Source organism: Carcharodon carcharias, chromosome 3 (genome assembly GCF_017639515.1).
Source record: "Carcharodon carcharias isolate sCarCar2 chromosome 3, sCarCar2.pri, whole genome shotgun sequence".
NCBI lineage: Eukaryota > Metazoa > Chordata > Chondrichthyes > Lamniformes > Lamnidae > Carcharodon > Carcharodon carcharias.
In genome coordinates this window covers 171,600,921-171,621,009 of record NC_054469.1, presented here as the reverse complement: position 1 = coordinate 171,621,009, position 20,089 = coordinate 171,600,921, and the positions used below count along the sequence as shown (strand labels likewise).

The following is a 20,089-nucleotide window of genomic DNA, read 5'->3' as shown; positions in this document are numbered from 1 at the left end:
CTTCATATGTTTAATATATCTATAATTATTGAATCACCAGCCTTTTGGAGCTGTAGATTAGCTTTTGATAGTTTTTTTGGGTTGACAAGTATAAGATTGGGATGGAGATTGGAAACAAGAAAAAAGATGAACAGTTAAAATTTTAGCAATGAACATTGAGCATATATGTTATATAAACCCACAAAAAATGCACCTTTTGTTTCAATACTGCCAGATATTCCTTCAGCTTTTTTACAGGATCTTTGCTCCCACAGTCTTGAACTCCAAAATACCACTGCTTAATCCAGGTATATTTTGCTGCAATCAGCTTTTCTGGAAGCTAGAAAAGAAAGAGATAGTTATTGGATGACTATACAATTTTGCAATTAGACAACAATGAGCAAGTCAGTTCACTATCAACCCTATTTTATCATGAATGACATAATCTCACAAGAAACGTCAAGAAGATATAATAATTTTCATAATGCCACTGGAATTTACTTCAGAGCAATAGTGGGGTCTGTGCATGTCTGTGCAGGTTTTAATTGAATTACAGATGGCTGGTCTGGGTGCTTTGACGTATCAGATGGGAAACTAGGTTTGAAATGCTAAGTAGGTAAACATGGTTGAAGTTTTAGAATGTGAGGTGTAAAGGGAACATTTGCTGCTTGAATTCAAAAGAGGGGATGAAATGTGTCACCTAGCCAGGACAAGTTAAGAAACAGTGTGCTTATTTTTCCCAAAGATTACTGGTAAAATTGGTATTATGATAGATTTTTATTATTGGAGAGGTAAAGTCCAAAGACATAGTCAAACAATGGGAATTTGCACTCAAAAGGGAAATCTGTATAAAGGAGATGAGGTTGTGTGTAGGAAAGAAGGCATTTTAAGATCTAACATAAGTGTGAAAAGCCTCCAGCATCTAAGTCTCAAGCTGCTGTCTACAAGGATCCAAAGCTGAGAAATACTCACTTTGAATTTGACTGTCCATGATGTGTGCTTTGCCTGGGCCTGTTTAAATCTGTGTGTTTTACTGTTGCCTTAATGGAGATGTAACTGGGAGTTAGATTAATTAGGGGATTTAGAAGCTATCATAGTAGTAACTTATGTAGATGTTTGTGCTTAAAATCATTTCTTCATTAATAAAGTTTAAATTTAATTTTGTAAGAAACCTAAGACTCGGTGGCCTTATTACCACTGAATTCAAGGCACGCATGTCAAAATATACAAACTGTAGAACAGTTGCTTCAAGTTTCCTTTTGGGCTTTGAGCAGCTTAGCATTTACTATCTGTTGTGTCATAACAGTAACTACAGCAATAAGAGGGCCATCTAGTGGTACAAACTGAAAACTTAAGATTCATTCTCGCAGTGACGTTCAAAATGGCTTCCCTCCCATTCCATCCTTCCCTTCAAAATGCACATCAAGGTGAAGAAATACCAGAACTGGCAACTGGAATATTTTCCACATAGTTCTACTGGAAACATCAAAGGGATGGGCAATAAATGCTGTCCTTGCCAATAGCGCTCACATCCCATGAACAATTTTTTAAAAAAATCACACATGGCTATTAAGCCTTTTTTTAAAGAATGAAGTTCAGCCTCAGTTGGAGTATTGTGCCCCATTTTGGGCACCACATTTTAAGAAAGATATGAAGGCTTAAGCGGGTTCAGAAAAGATGTACTGGGATGGTTCCGTGGATGAGGGATTACAGTTACATAGCTAGACTGAAGAAGTTGGGGTTACCCTCCTTAGAGCAGAGAAAGCTAAAAGCAGATTTGATAAACATGTCCAAAATCATAAAGGATTTTGATAGAATAAACAGGAAACTATTTCCAATGACTGAAGGGTCAATAACTGGAGGGCACAGATTTAAGGTGATTGGCAAAAGAATCAGAGGGTACATGAGGAAAAGCATTTACACACAAGTGGTTAGGATTTGGAATGCTCAACCTGATAAGGTGGTGGATAGCAGCCTTCAAAAGAGAATTAGATAAATATTTGAAGCAGAAAAAAATTGTAAGGATACATGGGGAAGAGAAAGGGAATGGTACTAACTTTTCAAAAGAACTGGCGCAGACTCGATGGATTGAATGGTCACCTGGACTATTCTATAGATGCTATGAATGCCAGCCCAAAATCAAACAAAGGGCCTTCCTATTGCATTTACAGATCGAGCTATCAAGGAGCTGACTTTCGGTTAGAGTAACAATTTGCACTTGGTGCCTTTAGTATAACATCCTGAGGTGCTTCACAGAAGTGTTATTAGGCAAAATCTGAAACTGAACCGTATAAGGCAATACTAGGACAGATGTCCAAAAGCTTGGTCAACTTTGCAGTAGAGGGGCAGAGAGATTTAGGAAGGGAACTCCAGAGCTTAGGGCCTAGGCAGCTGAAGGAATGACCACCAATGGTGGAATGATTAAAATTGGGGATGCACAAGGAGCCAGAATTAGATGAGAGCAAATTTCTGAGGGTTGAAGAGCTGACGTTGGATGAGGTTACAGAAATAGGGATGGACAAGGCCATGAAGATATTTAAAAACAAGGATAAGAGTTTTAAAATCAAGGTGGACTTGACCAGAAGCTAATATAGGTCAGCAAGCACAGGGAGATGGGTGAACAGGATTTGCTGCAAGTTAAGAGATGGACAGCCTGGGAATCCTCCCCAACATGGGTGACTTTCTTTGGAGTGAAGAGAGGGTCAGCCATAAACAAGGTCCCTTGGAAACTGGCAGAAAGCAAGGTCCTGACTCAATTCCAGCACTTTTACTGCATGCCTATTAGACTTATGATAAGATTACACCAATAGGGCCATCCAAAATCTGCTCCCACATTACAACCCACCAAGGGCACTAGTGGTAAAAATGGAAAATGCTGGAAATGCTTGGCAGTTCTTGCAGCATCTATGGAGACAGAAATGGAGTTAACATTTCAGGTTGTGGCCTTTCATCAGAAGTTCTAAATCTAAAGCTAGCTCCAATTCGATTCCTGCTTCAACACCAACACTATAGCCCCAACCTAGCTCAAAAAACTATGATATGCACACAAGCTCCAAATGCAGAATGATAACTTAATTGAAAAAAAGAGAAAAAAATAAGATTTGAATATGAAAAAGGCACATTTAGATCTATAGGTGAAATAATGCACAAAGGTACCTGGATTAGGCTGTCCTGTTGCAGGCAGGGAAGAAGTTTAACATTCCTCAATACTTGAAACAGTGTTGCTCTTAGAGCACAATAATTATCACCCCTAACTCTTCTTAGAGAACTGAAAGTTTGACAGACAGCTTCATACGCCTGTTAAAAGAAGAGCTGCTTATAGCATTCTCAAATATGTTGTGAAACATTCAGTAAAGTACAAAAGGAAAATTTCACGTTTGCATCAACATTGTGTTTTTTTTTAAAACTTCAAGTTACTCCTGGTCTTGAAAAATTTACCTGCAGTAGAAGAGATTACTCAAGAGTTGATTAGTTAGATCATGGACACCTACCAGAATTCCAAGAACTAAAAAGGGTTCATTTATGCATAACTAAATGTAAAAACATCTCAAAATTCTTCCCATACAATGAATTACTTTTCAATTCCAAATTGTAATTATCCAGATTTTTTGTGCAAATAAAAAATCCTTCTCTCTTACATGGGCCCAAATCAAAATATAGGAACAAATAGTTTAAACAAATGCAACTAACTTAGGAACAAAATTTCAAACACAAAAAGTAGCTATCTACCTTTTTCATGAGTTGTGCTTTTGCTGTGTTTCCTTTCCATTCTCTGGTACAATATTCCAAAATGGCCACACCAGGTTCGATAGTGGACCGCTCTGTGGCAGTTGCACATGGAAAATTAAACCAAATATAAAAGAGACTTTCAGCTTCCTTACTTTGCAAAACAATGAAAGTTGCAAGGCCAACACTAAATGTGATCATTTTAGGCATTAGTCAAGATATAATGCATATGGATGAATAGTGCAAATCCTTCTTTAGGAGCGCTTAATCTAGGTTGATGCCTCATTAGTGATTCTTTGTAGAGATGCCATCTTTTGGCTGATGCATTAAACCGCATCACTAACTGCCTGTTGACGGGTGCAAGATGTGTTCTCCTGGGTTTCCTCGCCAACATTTACCCCTCAACCAACATAAACCAATAGATCATCTCTTTGTCATATACAGATTGGTTGCTGTATACAATACAGTGGCTATACTTCATGAGTAATTAATTGTATCTTCAAGATTTTGGGAAATTCCAAAGATGTGAAAGGCACAATATAAAAGGCATTTTTTTTTCTATCTTTAACCCCTCAGTGAAATCTTATCTAAATACTCATCTTTTACAACTGCAAGGAGCTATTTTGAGAGGTATGACCCTGTCACAAAGATCTAAAGCAGCAAATTTATGTGCTGGTGATGGCAATTTGATCTTGCATGGCAGAACAAAAAATTAAGTGAATTAGATCCCAAGGGCCCCATCATCATAGATTCCAGTGTCCAGCCAATTCTTAATGATGCTAAGTGAACAAAAGCAAAGTGCACTGGGCACAAAGAAGGACCCTAACAACATCTATACTGCAGTGCTGAAGATCCAAACACCAGAACTAGCTGCTTCCTCTAGCCAAGCTCTTCCAGTTTATTATGCTGCCCACTGAAAATATGAAAATGCTGAGGTATCCTATTCGCGTGCAAGATAAATCTAACCTGATTAATTAACATTTGAGTAATTGCCACCAGTTTATCAGAAAAGTAATTTTATAGATGATGGCTGCTTCCATCAAGTGCTCTAACTCAACAATAACTTGTCTGCTGATACTCCATTTAGGTTATGCTGTGACCACTTAGCTCCAGACCTCATTCCAGCCTTAATCCAAGTATAGATAAGAGTTAAATAGCAAAGGAGGAGGAAGATTAACTTCTCTTGACATCAAAGCTGAATTCAACTGATCGCAGCACCAAGGACCCCAAGTAAAAGTAAGTCAATGACGTCAGGGGAATATCTTCCAGTGGCTAGAAGTAATTGACACAATGGCTTTGGCCAGATGAGCACCTGCAGGAGGGTAGTAGAACCCTTGATGGAGAAACGGCATCAAAAGACAGATTATCTAATCCTCCAATGGTATCCATGTCTGCAAGTGGTGGCGCAGCTGTAGTACGTAAGAAAACAAAAGAGCTCCAACAATAGTCACCCAGTGATGATGCTGGTTGGCTCCGTTTTTGTGAGATATAGCCCCCAGATCAAAAACTGAAAAAGCACACGTATTACTCTAAAAAAAGAATTTTAGCAGAAGTTTACCTCTGAAGTGCACATCCATAGCAATTTCTAGGCTGATGTTTCACAGAGGTTTGAAAGAGCAAGTCAGAGTTTTCTCATTAATTATCTTTTCCCCACACCCCTTGTGAATGTATTGACACCTTGCGAGTGGTATTTTTCTAGCCGAGCTCACTCCATTGGCAAATTATTTGTGCGGGAACCTTGGAAGGTGTTAGTAAGATATTTAATTGTGGCCAAGTTGTTAGTGCTTGGGAGGCACATCATAGTTGAACCCAATCTTGTCCTTATCTGGTGAAACTGGAACATTTTCCCCATCTTTAGCCAGGGCAACTATGGCATCACCTTTACATCCTGGCTGAGATGAGACAACTACAGTCAGATTGGGAGTGATCAAGCCTCCAATCGTGCCTTACTCAAGAAACCAAATGAGTCACTGCGATATCCCAAACTGCATTAAAAAATCCCAAAGGAAAGCAAAACAGTTCCATACAAATCACCTCCAAGTTACCATCTAGTTACGGTCTGGATATCTTTATTTTTAAAATTAAGTCTACATTTGCCACCCGGCTATGTATGTGGAGACATTAAAAGATTGACAAATTTTTGAATAAATTACCACAAGCAAATCAAATCTGGCCAATGTAATGTGATACAGGCCTGATTGTTCAATCTACCTGTACTAGAATTTTTTCCTGCATAAACCTGTATTGCATTGTGCCATGATCCAGATAATCTATTTGTCTTTGCAGAAGTAAAGGGGTGGGTTGGGGATGGAGAAGGAAGTGGAGGTGATCCTGGACCTTTTGGCACTTTCTCTTTTATATCACAACACTACTGTTATCAGGGCTGCTACCAGCAGTGCTCTAATGCAGCACAAGACTGGAAATTCTCAGATGGCATTTTATACCATGCAGTTTCAACTGAAATCACCATTTCTTTCTTAACCTTAGATATTTGAAAGCTTGGAAAGTTACAAACATCAGGAAAATCTTTAAAGTAGAGTACCAAAATGAATATACTGTATAGTGGAGGACTATATTTTATTACAAATAGTTAAAAAGGTAGAAACCATATATGCATCAAACCTCATCTAGCTCTATCAGCTGAGTGCTTGTCCATCCAGTTCATATAATCAATATAACTATAACATACTCTCTCCTTCAATGCCAGTTTTACTTCACCAAGAAGCATAATATCATAAGTGATGGTTTTGGGTTTCTACTAACTTAATTAATGGGAAGGTGAGGTCAGCAGCAAAAAAAAGAAGTACACGCTTTGGGAGAGAAAAAAAGGTTACCTGCAAGTTGACTTTGAGATATCAATCGTTGAAATTTTTCCTTTTCTATCTCAACTTCATCACGGTATAGATCTTCCTCTCTGCATGAGAAAAACAACAAAGTAATTTCTGTTACACAATTAATTTATTTTTAGCACCATAGCTTAAAAGATACATAAAAAGAGGTATAATTAATGTTACCTCCTCTCTCCTGATTCTAATGTTGCATTTGGTGTCCAACATGATAAGCCAATCAGCACTGATGGGGTTTCCAAAGGTGTCAATTCTACAGAAAACACTGCATTCAAAATACAGGGGTAATACATTTTTCATAAAGTAATCTTCATTCGGAAAATGTACATGGCAGCCATAACATCGATCTGTAGTTGTGCTCCTCAGCTATCATTACAGTAAAGCTGTATCCCAGGTCTTTTCTGCTGAACTGTGGTTAAAGTGGGCGCCTTGGATCTCATATTTCTCATTGCTGAGGAAAGAACTGTCCATTGGGATATTCACGATTCATACTACTTGTTGGATCAAATCCATGCTTCAGATTAATTGAAATGCTGCTGTCAATCGCCTTGCAGGTGCAGTAACTTTTTTATTCTTTTTGTGGGATGCAAGTGTTGTTGACAAGCTAGCATTTATTGCCCATCCTTAACTGCACTTAACGTGCTGATGGTGAGCTGCCTTCTTGAACCACTGCAGTCCATGTGGTGTCAGTACTCCAATAGTGCTGTTAGAGAAGGGAGTTCCAGGTTTTTGACCAGGGACTTTGATATGGTGCCAAGTCAGGTTGGTGTGTGGGTTGGAGGGGAACTTGCAGATGTTAGTGTTCTCATGAATCTGCTGCCCTTTTTCCTTCTACGTGGTAGAGGTTGTGGGTTTGGAAAGAGCTGTCAAAGGAGCCTCGCTTTGCTGCAGTGCACATGGTGCATACTGTTGCCACTGTGCACCGGTGTTGGAGGGAGTGAATGGTTAAAGTGGCGGATGGGGTGCCACTCTAATAGGCTAAATCCTCCTAGATGGTGTTGAGCATCTTAAGTGTTGTTGGAGCTGCTCTCATCCAGGCAAGTGGAGATTATTCTATCACACCCCTGACTTGTGCCTTGTAGATAGTGAACAGGCTGTGGGAAGTCAGGAAGTGAGTTACTCACTTCAGAATTCTCAGCCCCTGACCTGCTCTTGTAGTCCAGTTCAGTTTCCGGTCAATAGTAACCCCAGGATGTTGATAGTCAGGGATGCAGTGATGGTACTGCCATTAAATGTCAAGAGATGGTTAGATTCTCTCTTGTTGGAGATGACCTGACCAAAGCATTTGACTCAGTAAATCTCGAGGTTCTATGGATTGTGTTCCAGAGATTTGGATGCCAAGAAACTTCATCACCATCCTGCAACTGCTTCATGATGATATGACTGCAATTGCCTTGAACAGGAGATCAGGAACAGTCCCTTTTAAAACCTGGACCGCGATCATGCAAGGCTATGTGATAGCCCCCATGCTATTTACAATCTAACTGACAGTGTCTATTCGCTTCTTCAAAAATCTACTACCCAGATGGAAAACTCTTTAACCTGAGTTGCCTTGTGCCAAAAGTAAACTGACCACCACGGACACACACGGTCTTCAGTTTGCGGATAACTGTAGTGTCATTGCCCACTCGGCACTAGATTTGCGAGCCACTTTTCAATTCTGCAAAGAAACTGGGCCTGTCCTTGAATATTACCAAAACAAAACTCATATCAACCCAAGCTTGGTCAGCCAAATATTCCACCTCCCATATGTGTGAAATATGTTGAGCACTTCCCATACCTTGAAAGCCACCTCTCTCAAAAGGCCAACATTGACGGGGAGATCCAACACCAGATCAGCTGTGCCAACTCAGCCTTCTACAAACTATGGCAATGACTGACAACAAAGACCTCTGCAAGTCAACAAAAGTCCTGGTGTACAGACCAGTTGTTGTCATCACACTCCTGTACTGCAATAAGACCTGGACTGTGTATCAGCAACACACCAGAGAGCTAGAGAAATTCCATCAGCATACCGCAGTTACATCCTCTGGATTCAATGGGAGGACCGTTGAACAAATGCTAGTGTTCTTCTTGAAGCCAGCTCCACAAGAATTCAGGCAAAACGCTTGCAAAGTCAAATACAATGGACTGCGTCCAGATGGCTGAAAAGCATCTCCCACGCCTTGTCCTGTTTTCTCACTTCTCAAATGGCCAGCAATCCAGGGGAGGACAAGGAAAATGCTACAAAGACACTGTGAAGCTCTCCTTGAAGAATGGCAACACTGACACTGACGACTAGAAACTTACTACCAAGCATTCAAAAGAGTGACAACTTGTCCATGAAGCTGCCTTATGCTTTGAGTCACAACATTTAATGATGAGGCAAAACAGCAGCAGAAAGGAAAAGAAAGAAAATCCTGCATTCCGGAGCGCAGTACCTTATGGGACCCAAAAATCTGCAAGTCTAGAATTAGCCTGTTCAGTCACATGAAGACTCATGGCAGAAACTCGCAAAACTGAGCAGACATCATCCTCGAATCGAGGGCAGCCAAAGATGAGAATGGGGAAATGGTCATTGCCTGGTAGTTTTGCAGCATGACTGTTACTTGTCACTTATCAGACCAAGCTTGAATGCTGTTTTTCTGCGTATGGATATGGAATGCGTCAGTATCTGAAGGGTCGCAAACTGAACAATCATCAGAAACATCCTCACTTCGGACCTTATTATGGATTGAAGGTCATTGATGAAGCAGCTGACAATGTTTGGGCCTAGGACACTACCCTGAGGAACTCCTGCAGCATTGTCCTGGGGCTGAGATGATTGGTCTCCAACAATCACAACCATCATCCTTTATGTTAGGTATGACTCCAACCAGGGGAGTATTTTCTTACTGGTTCCCATTGATTCAATTCTTCCAGGGCCCCTTGATGCCACACTCGGCCAAATGCTGCTTGATGTCTAGGGCAGTCTCTCTCACCTCACCTTTTGAAATCAGCATTGATGAGCAAATTATTGCCATGGACATGCCACTTGATAGTACTATCAACGACACCTTCCAACATTTTGCTGATGATCGAGGGTAGACTGATTGGGTGGTAATTTGCTGGGTTGTATTTGTTCTGCTTTTTGTGGATAGGGCATACCTGGAAAATTTTTCACATTGTTGGGTAAATGTCATAGTTATAGTTGTACTGGAACAGCTTGGCTAGGGCACGGCTAGCTCTGGAGCAAGAGTCATCAGTATTACTGCCAAGATGTTGTCAGGGTCCATAGCCTTTATTGTATCCAGTGCATTCAGCCATTTCTTAAATCAAATTGGCTAAGATCGGCATCCCTGTTGTTGGGGACCCCAGAAGGTGACCCAGATGGATCAATCACTCACTATTTCTGGCTGAAGATGGTTGCAAATGCTTCAGCCTTGTCTTTGGCAACGGATGTGCTGAACTCCCCCAGATGGGGATATTTGTGGATTAATCCTTTGATTAATCATCCACCACCATTCACGACTGGAGGTGGCAAGGGTTCAGAGATTTTACCTGATCCATTGGTTGTGGGATTGCTTAGCTCTGTCAATCGCATGTCGCTTCCGCTGTTTAGCAAGCAAGTAGTCTTCTGTTGTTTTGGCAGGCTAGGTTTGCCTGTGCTTCTCCTGGCTTTCTCTTCTCTACTCCTCATTAAACCAGGGTTGATCTGCTGGCTTGATGGTAATGGCAGTGTGAGAGATATGCCAGGCCATGAGGTGGCAGATTGTGGTTTAATATTGAAGTTGAAAACTGAAATTGACAATAACGATGTTAACACAGACAAACATCGATCTACTCCTCAGCTCCGGTCATTTTCAACAAACTTCATATTTTCCTCATTTAGACTAGGCATCAAACATTTTTATTTCAGAAATTTTTCACAGTCTCTGGCTCCTCTATTTCAAAACTCAACCAGTGGTTTGAACTGTGGCTTTGACCTGCCGGTTTGACAGTTGAAGATTACCATGCTTCTTTATTTCAACTGTTAGAAGTGTCTTCAGCGATTCCCGATGGCACAAGTGCAAGTTTTGGCTATTTTAATATAAACATGGAAAATAATAAAGGCTTTGCAAATATGCGCCTAATTGTTCAGTACATTGAATTGCCTCTAGTCACACCCATCTGTCTTGCAACTGGGTCACAGTTTGTCACCAATTTCACTGCATCAATATTACAAACCTTTGACTTTTAGTCAAAGTCAAAAATCTAGTTTTACCCAGGCATTAGCTCTCTCTACTCCACCTGTACATCAAAGCTTAGCTTTCATGATGTAGCTTGTAATCTCACCGCCTATCTAGCTTAGCTACCGAGTGTCCATTCAGCGTTTTTCAGCTACTGCTCTGGACTCAAACCCATCACTTCTATTTCCCTCTTCTATCACTTTTCCCTTTACTTTACCCTGCGATCTACCCTCAAAAACCCCAATTCTTCAGAACTCATCGTCTTTCTGACACTCATACTGCCATTCCACACTTGACACCCTCTTAAATAGTCCGACGCCTTCCCTCTGTTTGTCTCTTTGTACCCTAGAAAGCCAATCAAGGCGTTCACCTCTTTACAAGCAGGAACCGCCATTACTTCGTCCTATTCTCTCACCAATCTTCTTGATTTTTGTGCTTGCTGGAGGGTAACCTTTCAAACTCCTTCTCCCCTTATTACTTGCAGCTCTTTCAGTAAATCAGACTTTACTGCTCTCCTCCACATCTCCCAGCAGAACGCACGTTCATTTACAAATAAAGCCCTTGCCATCAGTGAGGTATGGACATTATGGCCTTGACAAAGACATGGCAGAGAGATGATTATCCCTTAATGAAACCTCCCTATCTGGCTATACGTTCTATATCTTAACTCACTGAAACTCCTAACAGCAGTGGTGTAGTCCTCTAAATCACATCTTATTCTATCTCCCTATTCCTCTGGCAACCTCCACTTTGAGCATCTCACCTTGATCCATCTTCAAGGCTCAGTTAAAATTGTTATTCTATACCATCCATCCAAATATCACTCCAAATTTCTCACTGAGCTATCTTCTCCATTTTTCTCCCTCTGTTGCTGCAGAGTGACTTCTCACCCTTTGATTTCAATCTCCACATCAACTCTTCTTGTGCTCTCTCCTCTGAGCTTTCTGTTCTCTATTCCTCCCTAAATCTCTCCCTCCACATAAACTCTCCTACCCAAATACATAGTCACCCCTCGATCTTGTCATCACACAACCCCTATCTTTACTATCATTGATAAGTCAATCTCTGATCGTTTTTCTGCACTGGTATCTATTCCCCATCCTCTTTTCCCTCCCAAGCCCACTTCCTTCCATTCCCATCCCTGTAAAAAAAACTCTCCCTCAAGTTACTTAGCACTGCACTCAGATTCCCATCTATATTGCCTTTGATCTTCAATTCATCACAACACCTCTGCAGCTATTTATTTGTAAATCACACATTCTCCACCACCTTTAATGTCCTTGCCACTAGAACTATTTCTCACCCTATTTAACCATGCAAGAAATGTATATTCTTTGGTGGAAGATTTAACTAAGTCAAAATGACAGCATGTCCACAATTACAGCAATCAAACCAACAAGAGTTTAACATAAACAGAAAATGCTGCAAATACTCAACAGACCATTATAAGCACTTGCTTCTTGCATGAGTGCAAATTGAATATGCTTGTTTGCATTCAAGTATCTCACCTTCCACCTCCTATCCCACCAAAAGTAAATGTCAGGCTCTAATATTAGCATTAATTAAAAAAAACCAGCCTTTTTGTTGGTCCATCCCTTCCCCACCCTCTCCCTAATGTTGTTGTTCTAGAGTAATTATTTCACAGACTGTCTGGAAAGATTCGATGGACCCCAGTCTGAAAACCACTGCCCTATTCCTTCAGGGCAAACTTCTCCAAAAATTCCCTCCTGCCTTAGCCCTATACTTACATTTTGCTGTAGAACCCATCCATCTCTTGTGCGGCTCTCTCTCTAACCTTATCCCTGAGACCCATCTCCTGCTCCCTTAATCCAAATCCAACCAAATTAATTACTCAACCTCCCTGGGCCTATGGTAGCTGATATTTTTAATGGTTTGTTTCCTTCAAGTACTAACCCCTTCCCTTCAAATCTGCTGTCCCCACCCCTCTCCTCAAAAACTTACTCATAGTTTGCAGGTTCAAAGGGGCTACCTCTCATTTTCAACTTCCTTTTCCTCTCTAGTTCTTGAACTTATTGTCACTTCCCAAATCCATTCCCATTTTTCCCACAATTTGGTGTTTGAATCCTCCAATCAGATTTCCGGCCTAGCCACAGCACTGAAATTACCCGTGTTAAAATAACAAATGACAATCTTTGTGACTATAACCATGTTAAACTATCCCTTCTCATCCTTCCCGATTTATCTGTAGCTTTCAACACAGTTGACCACATCATCCTCCTCTAACACGTCTTCTCTGTTGTCCAGTTGGGTAGAACGATCCTAGCTTGGTTCTATTCTTATCACTCTAATCATAGTAAGAGAACAACCTGCAATTGTTTCTCCTCCGATTATTGGTCTATTACCTCTGGTGTTCTCAAGGATGTATTCTTCCCCACATCCTTTCTATTTCTTATATACATTCTACCTGCACATGAATGCCAACAACGCTCAGTTCCATCTCACCACCAACTTCTTGGACCCCTCCACTGCCTCTGCTCTATCAAACTGCTTGTCCGACATCCAATATTGGACAAACAGAAATTTCCTGCAACAAAACATTGTGAAGAGGTAAGCCATTGTCTTTGGTGCCCAGCACAACTCTGTTCCCTGTCCAATTTTCCACCCCTAGTAACTGACTTAAGCTGAATAGGACCAAACGCAACCTCAATGTTGTGTTTGACCCCAAGTTGGGTTTCTGACCACGTTTCCACAACATCACTAAGACAGCTTACATTCGTCTTTGAAATATCGCTCGACTCTGACCTACACTCAGCTCATCTGCTGCTGAAACTCTCATCCATGCCTTTATTACCTATAGGCTTGTGTTCTCATGTGTTCTTGGGCTATCTCCCCTCTTCCACCCTACATATAATATGTTCCTGCTGTTCATATCCTAATTCACTTCAAATGTCATTGATCCATCATCCCTGTATATGTTGACCTTTAATTGGCTTCCAATAACAACCACAATTTTAAAAACCTCATCCTCGTTTTCAAATCCTTCCATAGCCTAATTCCCTCCCCATCTGTGTAGCCTGCTCCAGCCATACAAGCTTGCAAGATTTCTTCACTCCTCTAATTCCACCTCCCTGTGTATTCCTGATTTATACCTCCAATTCTACTTCCCTGTGCATTCCTGATTTTAATCACTCCACCACTGAGAACCAGGTTTGCAGCTTCCTTAGCCCTAAGCTACTGAAACCTCTGCTTTTCTAGCTCATTAAAGATAGCCTACAAACCTAGCTCTTAAACATCTACAAAAAGCTCTTAAACATCTTAACTTCTCCTTCTATGACTCAGTGTCAAGAAAAGGTTTAAATTGATAGTATAATTGTTCAGCACCTTGGGTTATTACTACTTTAACTGCACCACATAAATCTAAGTCGTTTTTGTCATAAACAAGTTTTTCCAAGCTGCTTATTCCAAAAACCATGGCAAAGAAAAATAAAACCATGATTTTAAGCATATTTAAGCATCTTTAACATATTTAGTAAATATGTTCAGAAAAATTGTCACAAAAAGGTAGCACAAGTTGACATTTCTGAGACTTGGGCCTGGATTTTCAACTTCAAGGTAGGTAGTGGGAATTGGGAAAATTCCCAGCTTGGTCCGCCCACCTCGCAAAGGCGGGATCTTTGTTGCCAGGGGCAAGTGCGGGCTGAAGTCAGGCCAGCCAACCTGGGAAAAAGTTTGGAGGCAGCCACAGGAGCTGCCGGGTGCAGAGGAGAGCTGTTTAAAAGGCCCACCTCGGTGCTGTGGAACTTATTCCAGTTAAAGTAAAACACAAAGGCCCTCCAGCCCTAACACCCACTCACCCTCCAAACACTCCCCATATTCCATTCATGCCACCTTATGCCCCCCACCCACTCCCTATGGCCACAGTGCTACCCCTCCATCCACTCCCTCATGCTGCCTATGCCTGTCTATGGCACTTCCTTGCCCACTAATGAACTATACACTGTCCAGAGTCAATAAACCCTATAGTGTATAGTGGAATATGTTTTAAAAAAAAGCAATTCGTTCAGAACTTTCTCCTATGTTGAAAAAGACATAATTTCACTACAAGCTAATAAAGGTGTCAATCATCCAGGTTCTTTATCATTAACAAAAGCCACAAACTCTTGAAACCATTTAATTTGTGTAAACAAACATTGTGAACTTGACAGCAGAGATCAGAGAGCCTGAGCTATCAAGCAAACAATGTTTTCTCTGGGGTGTAGGTGTTTTAGCACTCAAATTAGTCTGTGCTCTCAGCCAAACATACAAAATGAGGCTTTGTGACCATCAGGTCAATGACTTCTACAAATATTGTTGGATTTACTTTAAAAAGGTTGGGTCCCTTGTGGTTGAAAATCTTTATCTGTGTCATCTCTGTTCCCTAACCCCTAAACTCCCTCTCACCCGGCGCTCCCATTCCCAAATCCTATTCTACCCCAATCTCGAGAGCCCCTGTGATTTAAGGGCCCTCCCAAATCCTGACTCAACTCTCCAGTGCCCCAGCTAGCAATTCCTGGCATTTGTAGAATAGCAATCTCTTTCTCAAGCATCCATATCAGCAGAGAAACCCTCTACCCTTGTTAGAGAGCAGTGCAAGCATTCAGCCCCACAGAAAGAATGCCGCCATAATTCACTAACCTAGATAACTGGATGTCAGGCAATATTCTACTGCACAATGAATAGAAAATGACAGGGGTGGGGAAGGTTAAAGATGGCCAATTGAGGCCCTTGCAAGCTTGAGGTAGGGCCTGGGGACAGAGATGGAGACTGGGGCTCAGGAGGAGAGATGGAAATAATAGCTTCCCCTTTTCTCTGTCCTCTTTTTTCCACCCTTTGCCTGTTTTCAGGTGGCCTCCTGATTCTTGGAACTTATCGCATCAGCAGCTATTGTGTGATACGACAAATAAAGTTCTTTAACCACAGGGCACCTGATCGAGCAATGGAGGGCCACCCCAGTGGCATGCTGCCCCCACTGAATGCCCCCTACCCTCCCCAATGACACCCCTACCCGAGTCTGCCTGACTGCCCAGCATGCCCACAAACCTATCTTTATTCCAGGGTCTCTCCCACAGCTACCTCGATTACAGGTCCTCACACCCCGCTTCCTGTAAGGACGCCATCCCATTCTCAGTTCCTTCTCCTCCGTCGCAGCTGTTCTGATGATGCCACTTTCAAAAACAATTTCTCTGACATGTCTTCCTTCTTCCTTAACCGAGGTTTTCCACCCAAGGTGGTTGACAGGGCCCTCAACCGTGTCCAGCCCATCTCCCGCGCATCCCTCACACCTTCCTCTCCCTCCCAGAACCATGATAGGGTCCCCCTTGTCCTCACTTATCACCCCTCCAGCCTCCGTATTCAAAGGATCATCCTCCGCCATTTCTGCCAACTCCAGCATGATGCCACCACCAAACACATCTTCCCTTCACCCACCCGGTGGCATTCCATAGGGATCGTTCCCTCCGGGACACCCTGATCCACTCCTCCATCACCCCCTACACCTCAGTCCCCTCCCACGGCACTTTCCCATGCAACCACAGAAGATGCAACACCTGCCCCTTTACTTCCCTCCTCCTCACCGTCCAAGGGCCTAAATACTCCTTTCAAGTGAAGCAGCATTTCACTTGCACTTCCCTCAATTTAGTGTACTGCATTCGTTGCTCCCAATGTAGTTTCCTCTACACTGGAGAGACCAAACGCAGACTGGGTGACCACTTTGCAGAACACCTTCAGTCTGTCAGCAAGCATGACTCAGACCTCCCTGTCGCTTGCCACCCTGCTCTCATGCTCACATGTCCATCCTTGGCCTGCTGCATTGTTCCAGTGAAGCTCAACGCAAACTGGAGGAACAGCACCTCATCTTCTGACTAAACACTTTACAGCCTTCTGGACTGAATATTGAGTTAAATAATTTTAGATCATGAACTCTCTCCTCCATCCCCACCCCCTTTCCGACCCCCCCCCTTATTTTTCCAATAATTTATATAGATTTTTCTTTTCCCACCTATTTCCATTATCTTTAAATATATTTCCATCCATTGTTTTATCTCTACCTTTTAGCCTATTTCGATCCCTTCCTGTCACCCCACCCCCCTAGGGCTATCTGTATCTTGCTTGTCCTGTTTTCTACCCTTAATTAGCACATTCCTTAGATAATATCACCACCTTCAACACCCCTTTGACCTTTTGTCTACGACATCTTTTGGCTATCTCCACCTATCACTGGCCCCTTATCCAGCTCTACCCAACGCCTCCCCACACTTAAACCAGCTTATATTTCACCTCTTTTCTATTTTTACTTAGTTCTGTTGAAGAGTCATACGGACTCGAAACGTTAACTGTGTTGCTCTCTGCAGATGCTGCCAGACCTGCTGAGTTTTTCCAAGTATTTTTATTTTTGTTTTTGCTCTTCCACCTTCGCTGTTCAGGATTGGCTGGAATCCCTACAGTGGCCACCACTCCCAGTGGTGCTGTTGAGACTGAAGAGCTGCCAGCAATCAAAATGGCTGATGGAGCTTGGAGTTGGGACCTCTTCCCTTAAAGGCACTGAAGCCTGACACCAGGCTGCCCGATGACCATGCAACCACATCAGGGCTTCCAAAGGACCGCCCAGCTTTTTGGCCGGTGCTCTGGGCCACCACCACAGTCATTAAATTCATACCACAATCTCATTTCAGATCCCCTTTGGTACGGTCAGGGAGCTTCCAAATGTTACCACCATGTTAATGTAGAGTTTAGACTACTTTTCTTAAGTTTTTTTCTGCTTTATAAATATCCTTGTTCTATGGTAAATGATGTGTATATTGAATTTTGGACTTCATCTTCTGAAAAACTGCATCCATTTGGAGTCAATTTAGAAAACTGCCAGTAAATAGAGTTGTACACCGTACTTTATAACATACCCATCAATGCATTCTTCATTGCAGTTCTTTATATTTTCGGGAGTTTCTTTAACAACACTTTTTTCACAAGTGCTTTTTTCATTGTTGGCGAGGTTTTCTTTTAGTTCTGGTGAATGCGTTTCTTCAAATGCCAATTCAGTCCCTTGTACACTGGTATGGATGGGCTCTACACTTGATTGGCAATTCTTCATTTCTTCCATTTCATGATCAGATTGTTTATTTTGAAATTTCTTTGTTCCCTCTTCAACCTCATGCAAGACGACCTCCGTCTGTTCATGCTCCCCTTCATGACCACTGTTAAAATAAAGGCCAACCATGGGTACAGGAACACTTCAAAAAAATGCAAACTAACAATGACCATCTGGTTCGAAATTGTGCCTCAGGCCTGTGCCTGTCATTAATGCACTCACTTCCTTTGTTGAACAGCTAGATGAGCATTATGCAATAAAGTATTTCTCAAAAAAGCAAACAGGCATTTCATCTCTCACTAAATAAGGACAAATTATATTTTAAAATTTTGCACAGCATTTTCCTATTAGAATGTTCCATTGCTATTATTTTTCTTCTAAAGCAAAAAACATCAACAGCCAGACCTACTATAGAAGAGTCATACAGGACTCGAAATGTCAACTCTGTTTCTCTCTCCACAGATGCTGCCAGACCTGCTGAGTTTTTCCAAAGCTTTGTTTTTACTACTAAATTCTATGGCCAAGCAGGAGGTGGTAAAAAAGCAGCATGGATCTGCTAGGCATCAGAGGGAAAAGGAAGAGGTAAAGGGTAAAAGAAATCCATGATATTAAGTCCTATTCAGCAGATTAAACATCAGGTGTTCAAGTGATACAGTGGATCAATTTCAAATGTTGCAACCTGATTCTTGCTCCATATTCATGTTTGTCTTGTATAGTTCCATAGTCCAGAGACAGAACAGTATCCATCTCAATACCTATTTACAAATCTTGGTAGCAAACGTCCACTTGGTTATTGTCATTTTGTGGATACAAAATTACAACTGAACCAAGTAGGAATCAAACCAATCGGGTAAGAGCTAAAACTACCAAGTTTTACCAATGAAACTCAAATCAAAAATGAGCAATTTAAGAGATGCAATCCAAATGACCAATTTTTGGAAAATCCTTTTGGCTGCCATCTTAAGATTCTCCAAAAAATGAACATCTGTTACAGAAAAAACAATGATAAGAATAAGTTACCAAATTTACAAGAAACCTCTACAATGTCATAACAGTTTGAAATGTCTATTTCTGTCACAGGCTTGTGCTATCTACCAAGCCTGAAAATCATAGACCTATTAGCAGTAGGTCTGGAAACTCAAGCTGCACACACCAGCAGCCTACACCAGCATGTTTTACTTTTGTAAGTTGAGTGACAAGATCAGCATTTCAGAAGATGCCAGTATTTTAGAATCCCTGCTCTCATTTCCAAATGATGGAACTCTGAATCCACCCTCCTCCCATTTACGTGACAACAAATTCCTGCCAGAAAGAGACAAAATTATTTTTAAAAACACCAAAGTTGAATGAAAGCCTTGACAATAAATTATACATAATTGAGTTAGTTGTGCATTTGTACTCCTCCCAGTCACATTGAGGAATATTCTCCCAATGCAGAGGTCCAGGTGTAGACAACTGGGATCCCTTCTTCAAAGCCCGATTAGCAATTAACCATACTGCCACTTCCCCACAATGTTTTCACTGTACAAAAGCACTATGTAATCCTACTAAATAACATGAGAACTTAAGTGTGATTAAGAACTCTGGCAGGCCAGGCTGCAAAAAGTTTTGATTCAGAGTGCATCAGAGACCATCAGCTTGTTTACCTCCCAACTCATGTATTCATTCACCCAGCCCAAGTGTTTCCTGACTGGCCTACCCAAAAAGGTTCCCTAGTTTATCTGCCTATCCAAAGTACTTGGTAGTTTTTGAGCTCCCCTGTTCTGACAAACTACTACAATGGCACCAAGTCATCCTCGACTCCAGTGCTCCCAAAAAATTAAAAATCAGAACTACAATTCTTCAATCATCATAGAAACCATTCCTTGCAATTTATACTTACTTAGTGAGGTAAAAGAGCTATTTAAAAAAGTGCGACAATCAAAAAAAAACTGACCAAATGCTCCCGTCGCTGCCTTGAGAAAGCCTTGCTCTTTTTGCAGTATTCATAGAGTTTTCCATATTAGAACAGTGCGATCCAACTGCAGATTCTGTTAGCAAGTCACTTGTACATTCTTGTGACACAGCATCCGCCACCTCGTTGCTTTTATCATTTTGCATGGTTTTCCACACAGCCTCAATGTGAGCACATTTTTCCTCTTCAGGTTTTTCAGAAGTGTTGCAGCTAGGTTTTAGAAGGATTTAACGTAAATTGGGTTCATTGATGTGGCAGTTAAAAGGTCTTTACAAAATCTTCAATTGCTACACTTGTTAGAAATATAGGCCAC

General features: G+C 41.4%; 1 protein-coding gene across 6 annotated transcripts in view; it reads right to left on the bottom strand.

Annotated features, from left to right (window-relative positions):
* Window positions 1–20,089, bottom strand: part of LOC121275822 — a 69,231-nt gene that overhangs the window by 23,858 nt on the left and 25,284 nt on the right. For 5 of the 6 annotated variants that reach the window (XM_041183477.1, XM_041183480.1, XM_041183481.1 and 2 more), the window contains 6 exons: window positions 19,759–19,986; window positions 17,635–17,928; window positions 6,540–6,619; window positions 3,709–3,800; window positions 3,136–3,276; window positions 194–319 (listed from right to left, as the gene is read on the bottom strand). In XM_041183477.1, coding sequence (XP_041039411.1) covers window positions 194–319; window positions 3,136–3,276; window positions 3,709–3,800; window positions 6,540–6,619; window positions 17,635–17,928; window positions 19,759–19,986 — 961 coding nt within the window. The remainder of the gene's footprint in view (window positions 1–193; window positions 320–3,135; window positions 3,277–3,708; window positions 3,801–6,539; window positions 6,620–17,634; window positions 17,929–19,758; window positions 19,987–20,089) is intronic. The other variant, XM_041183479.1, reaches the window with a different exon arrangement.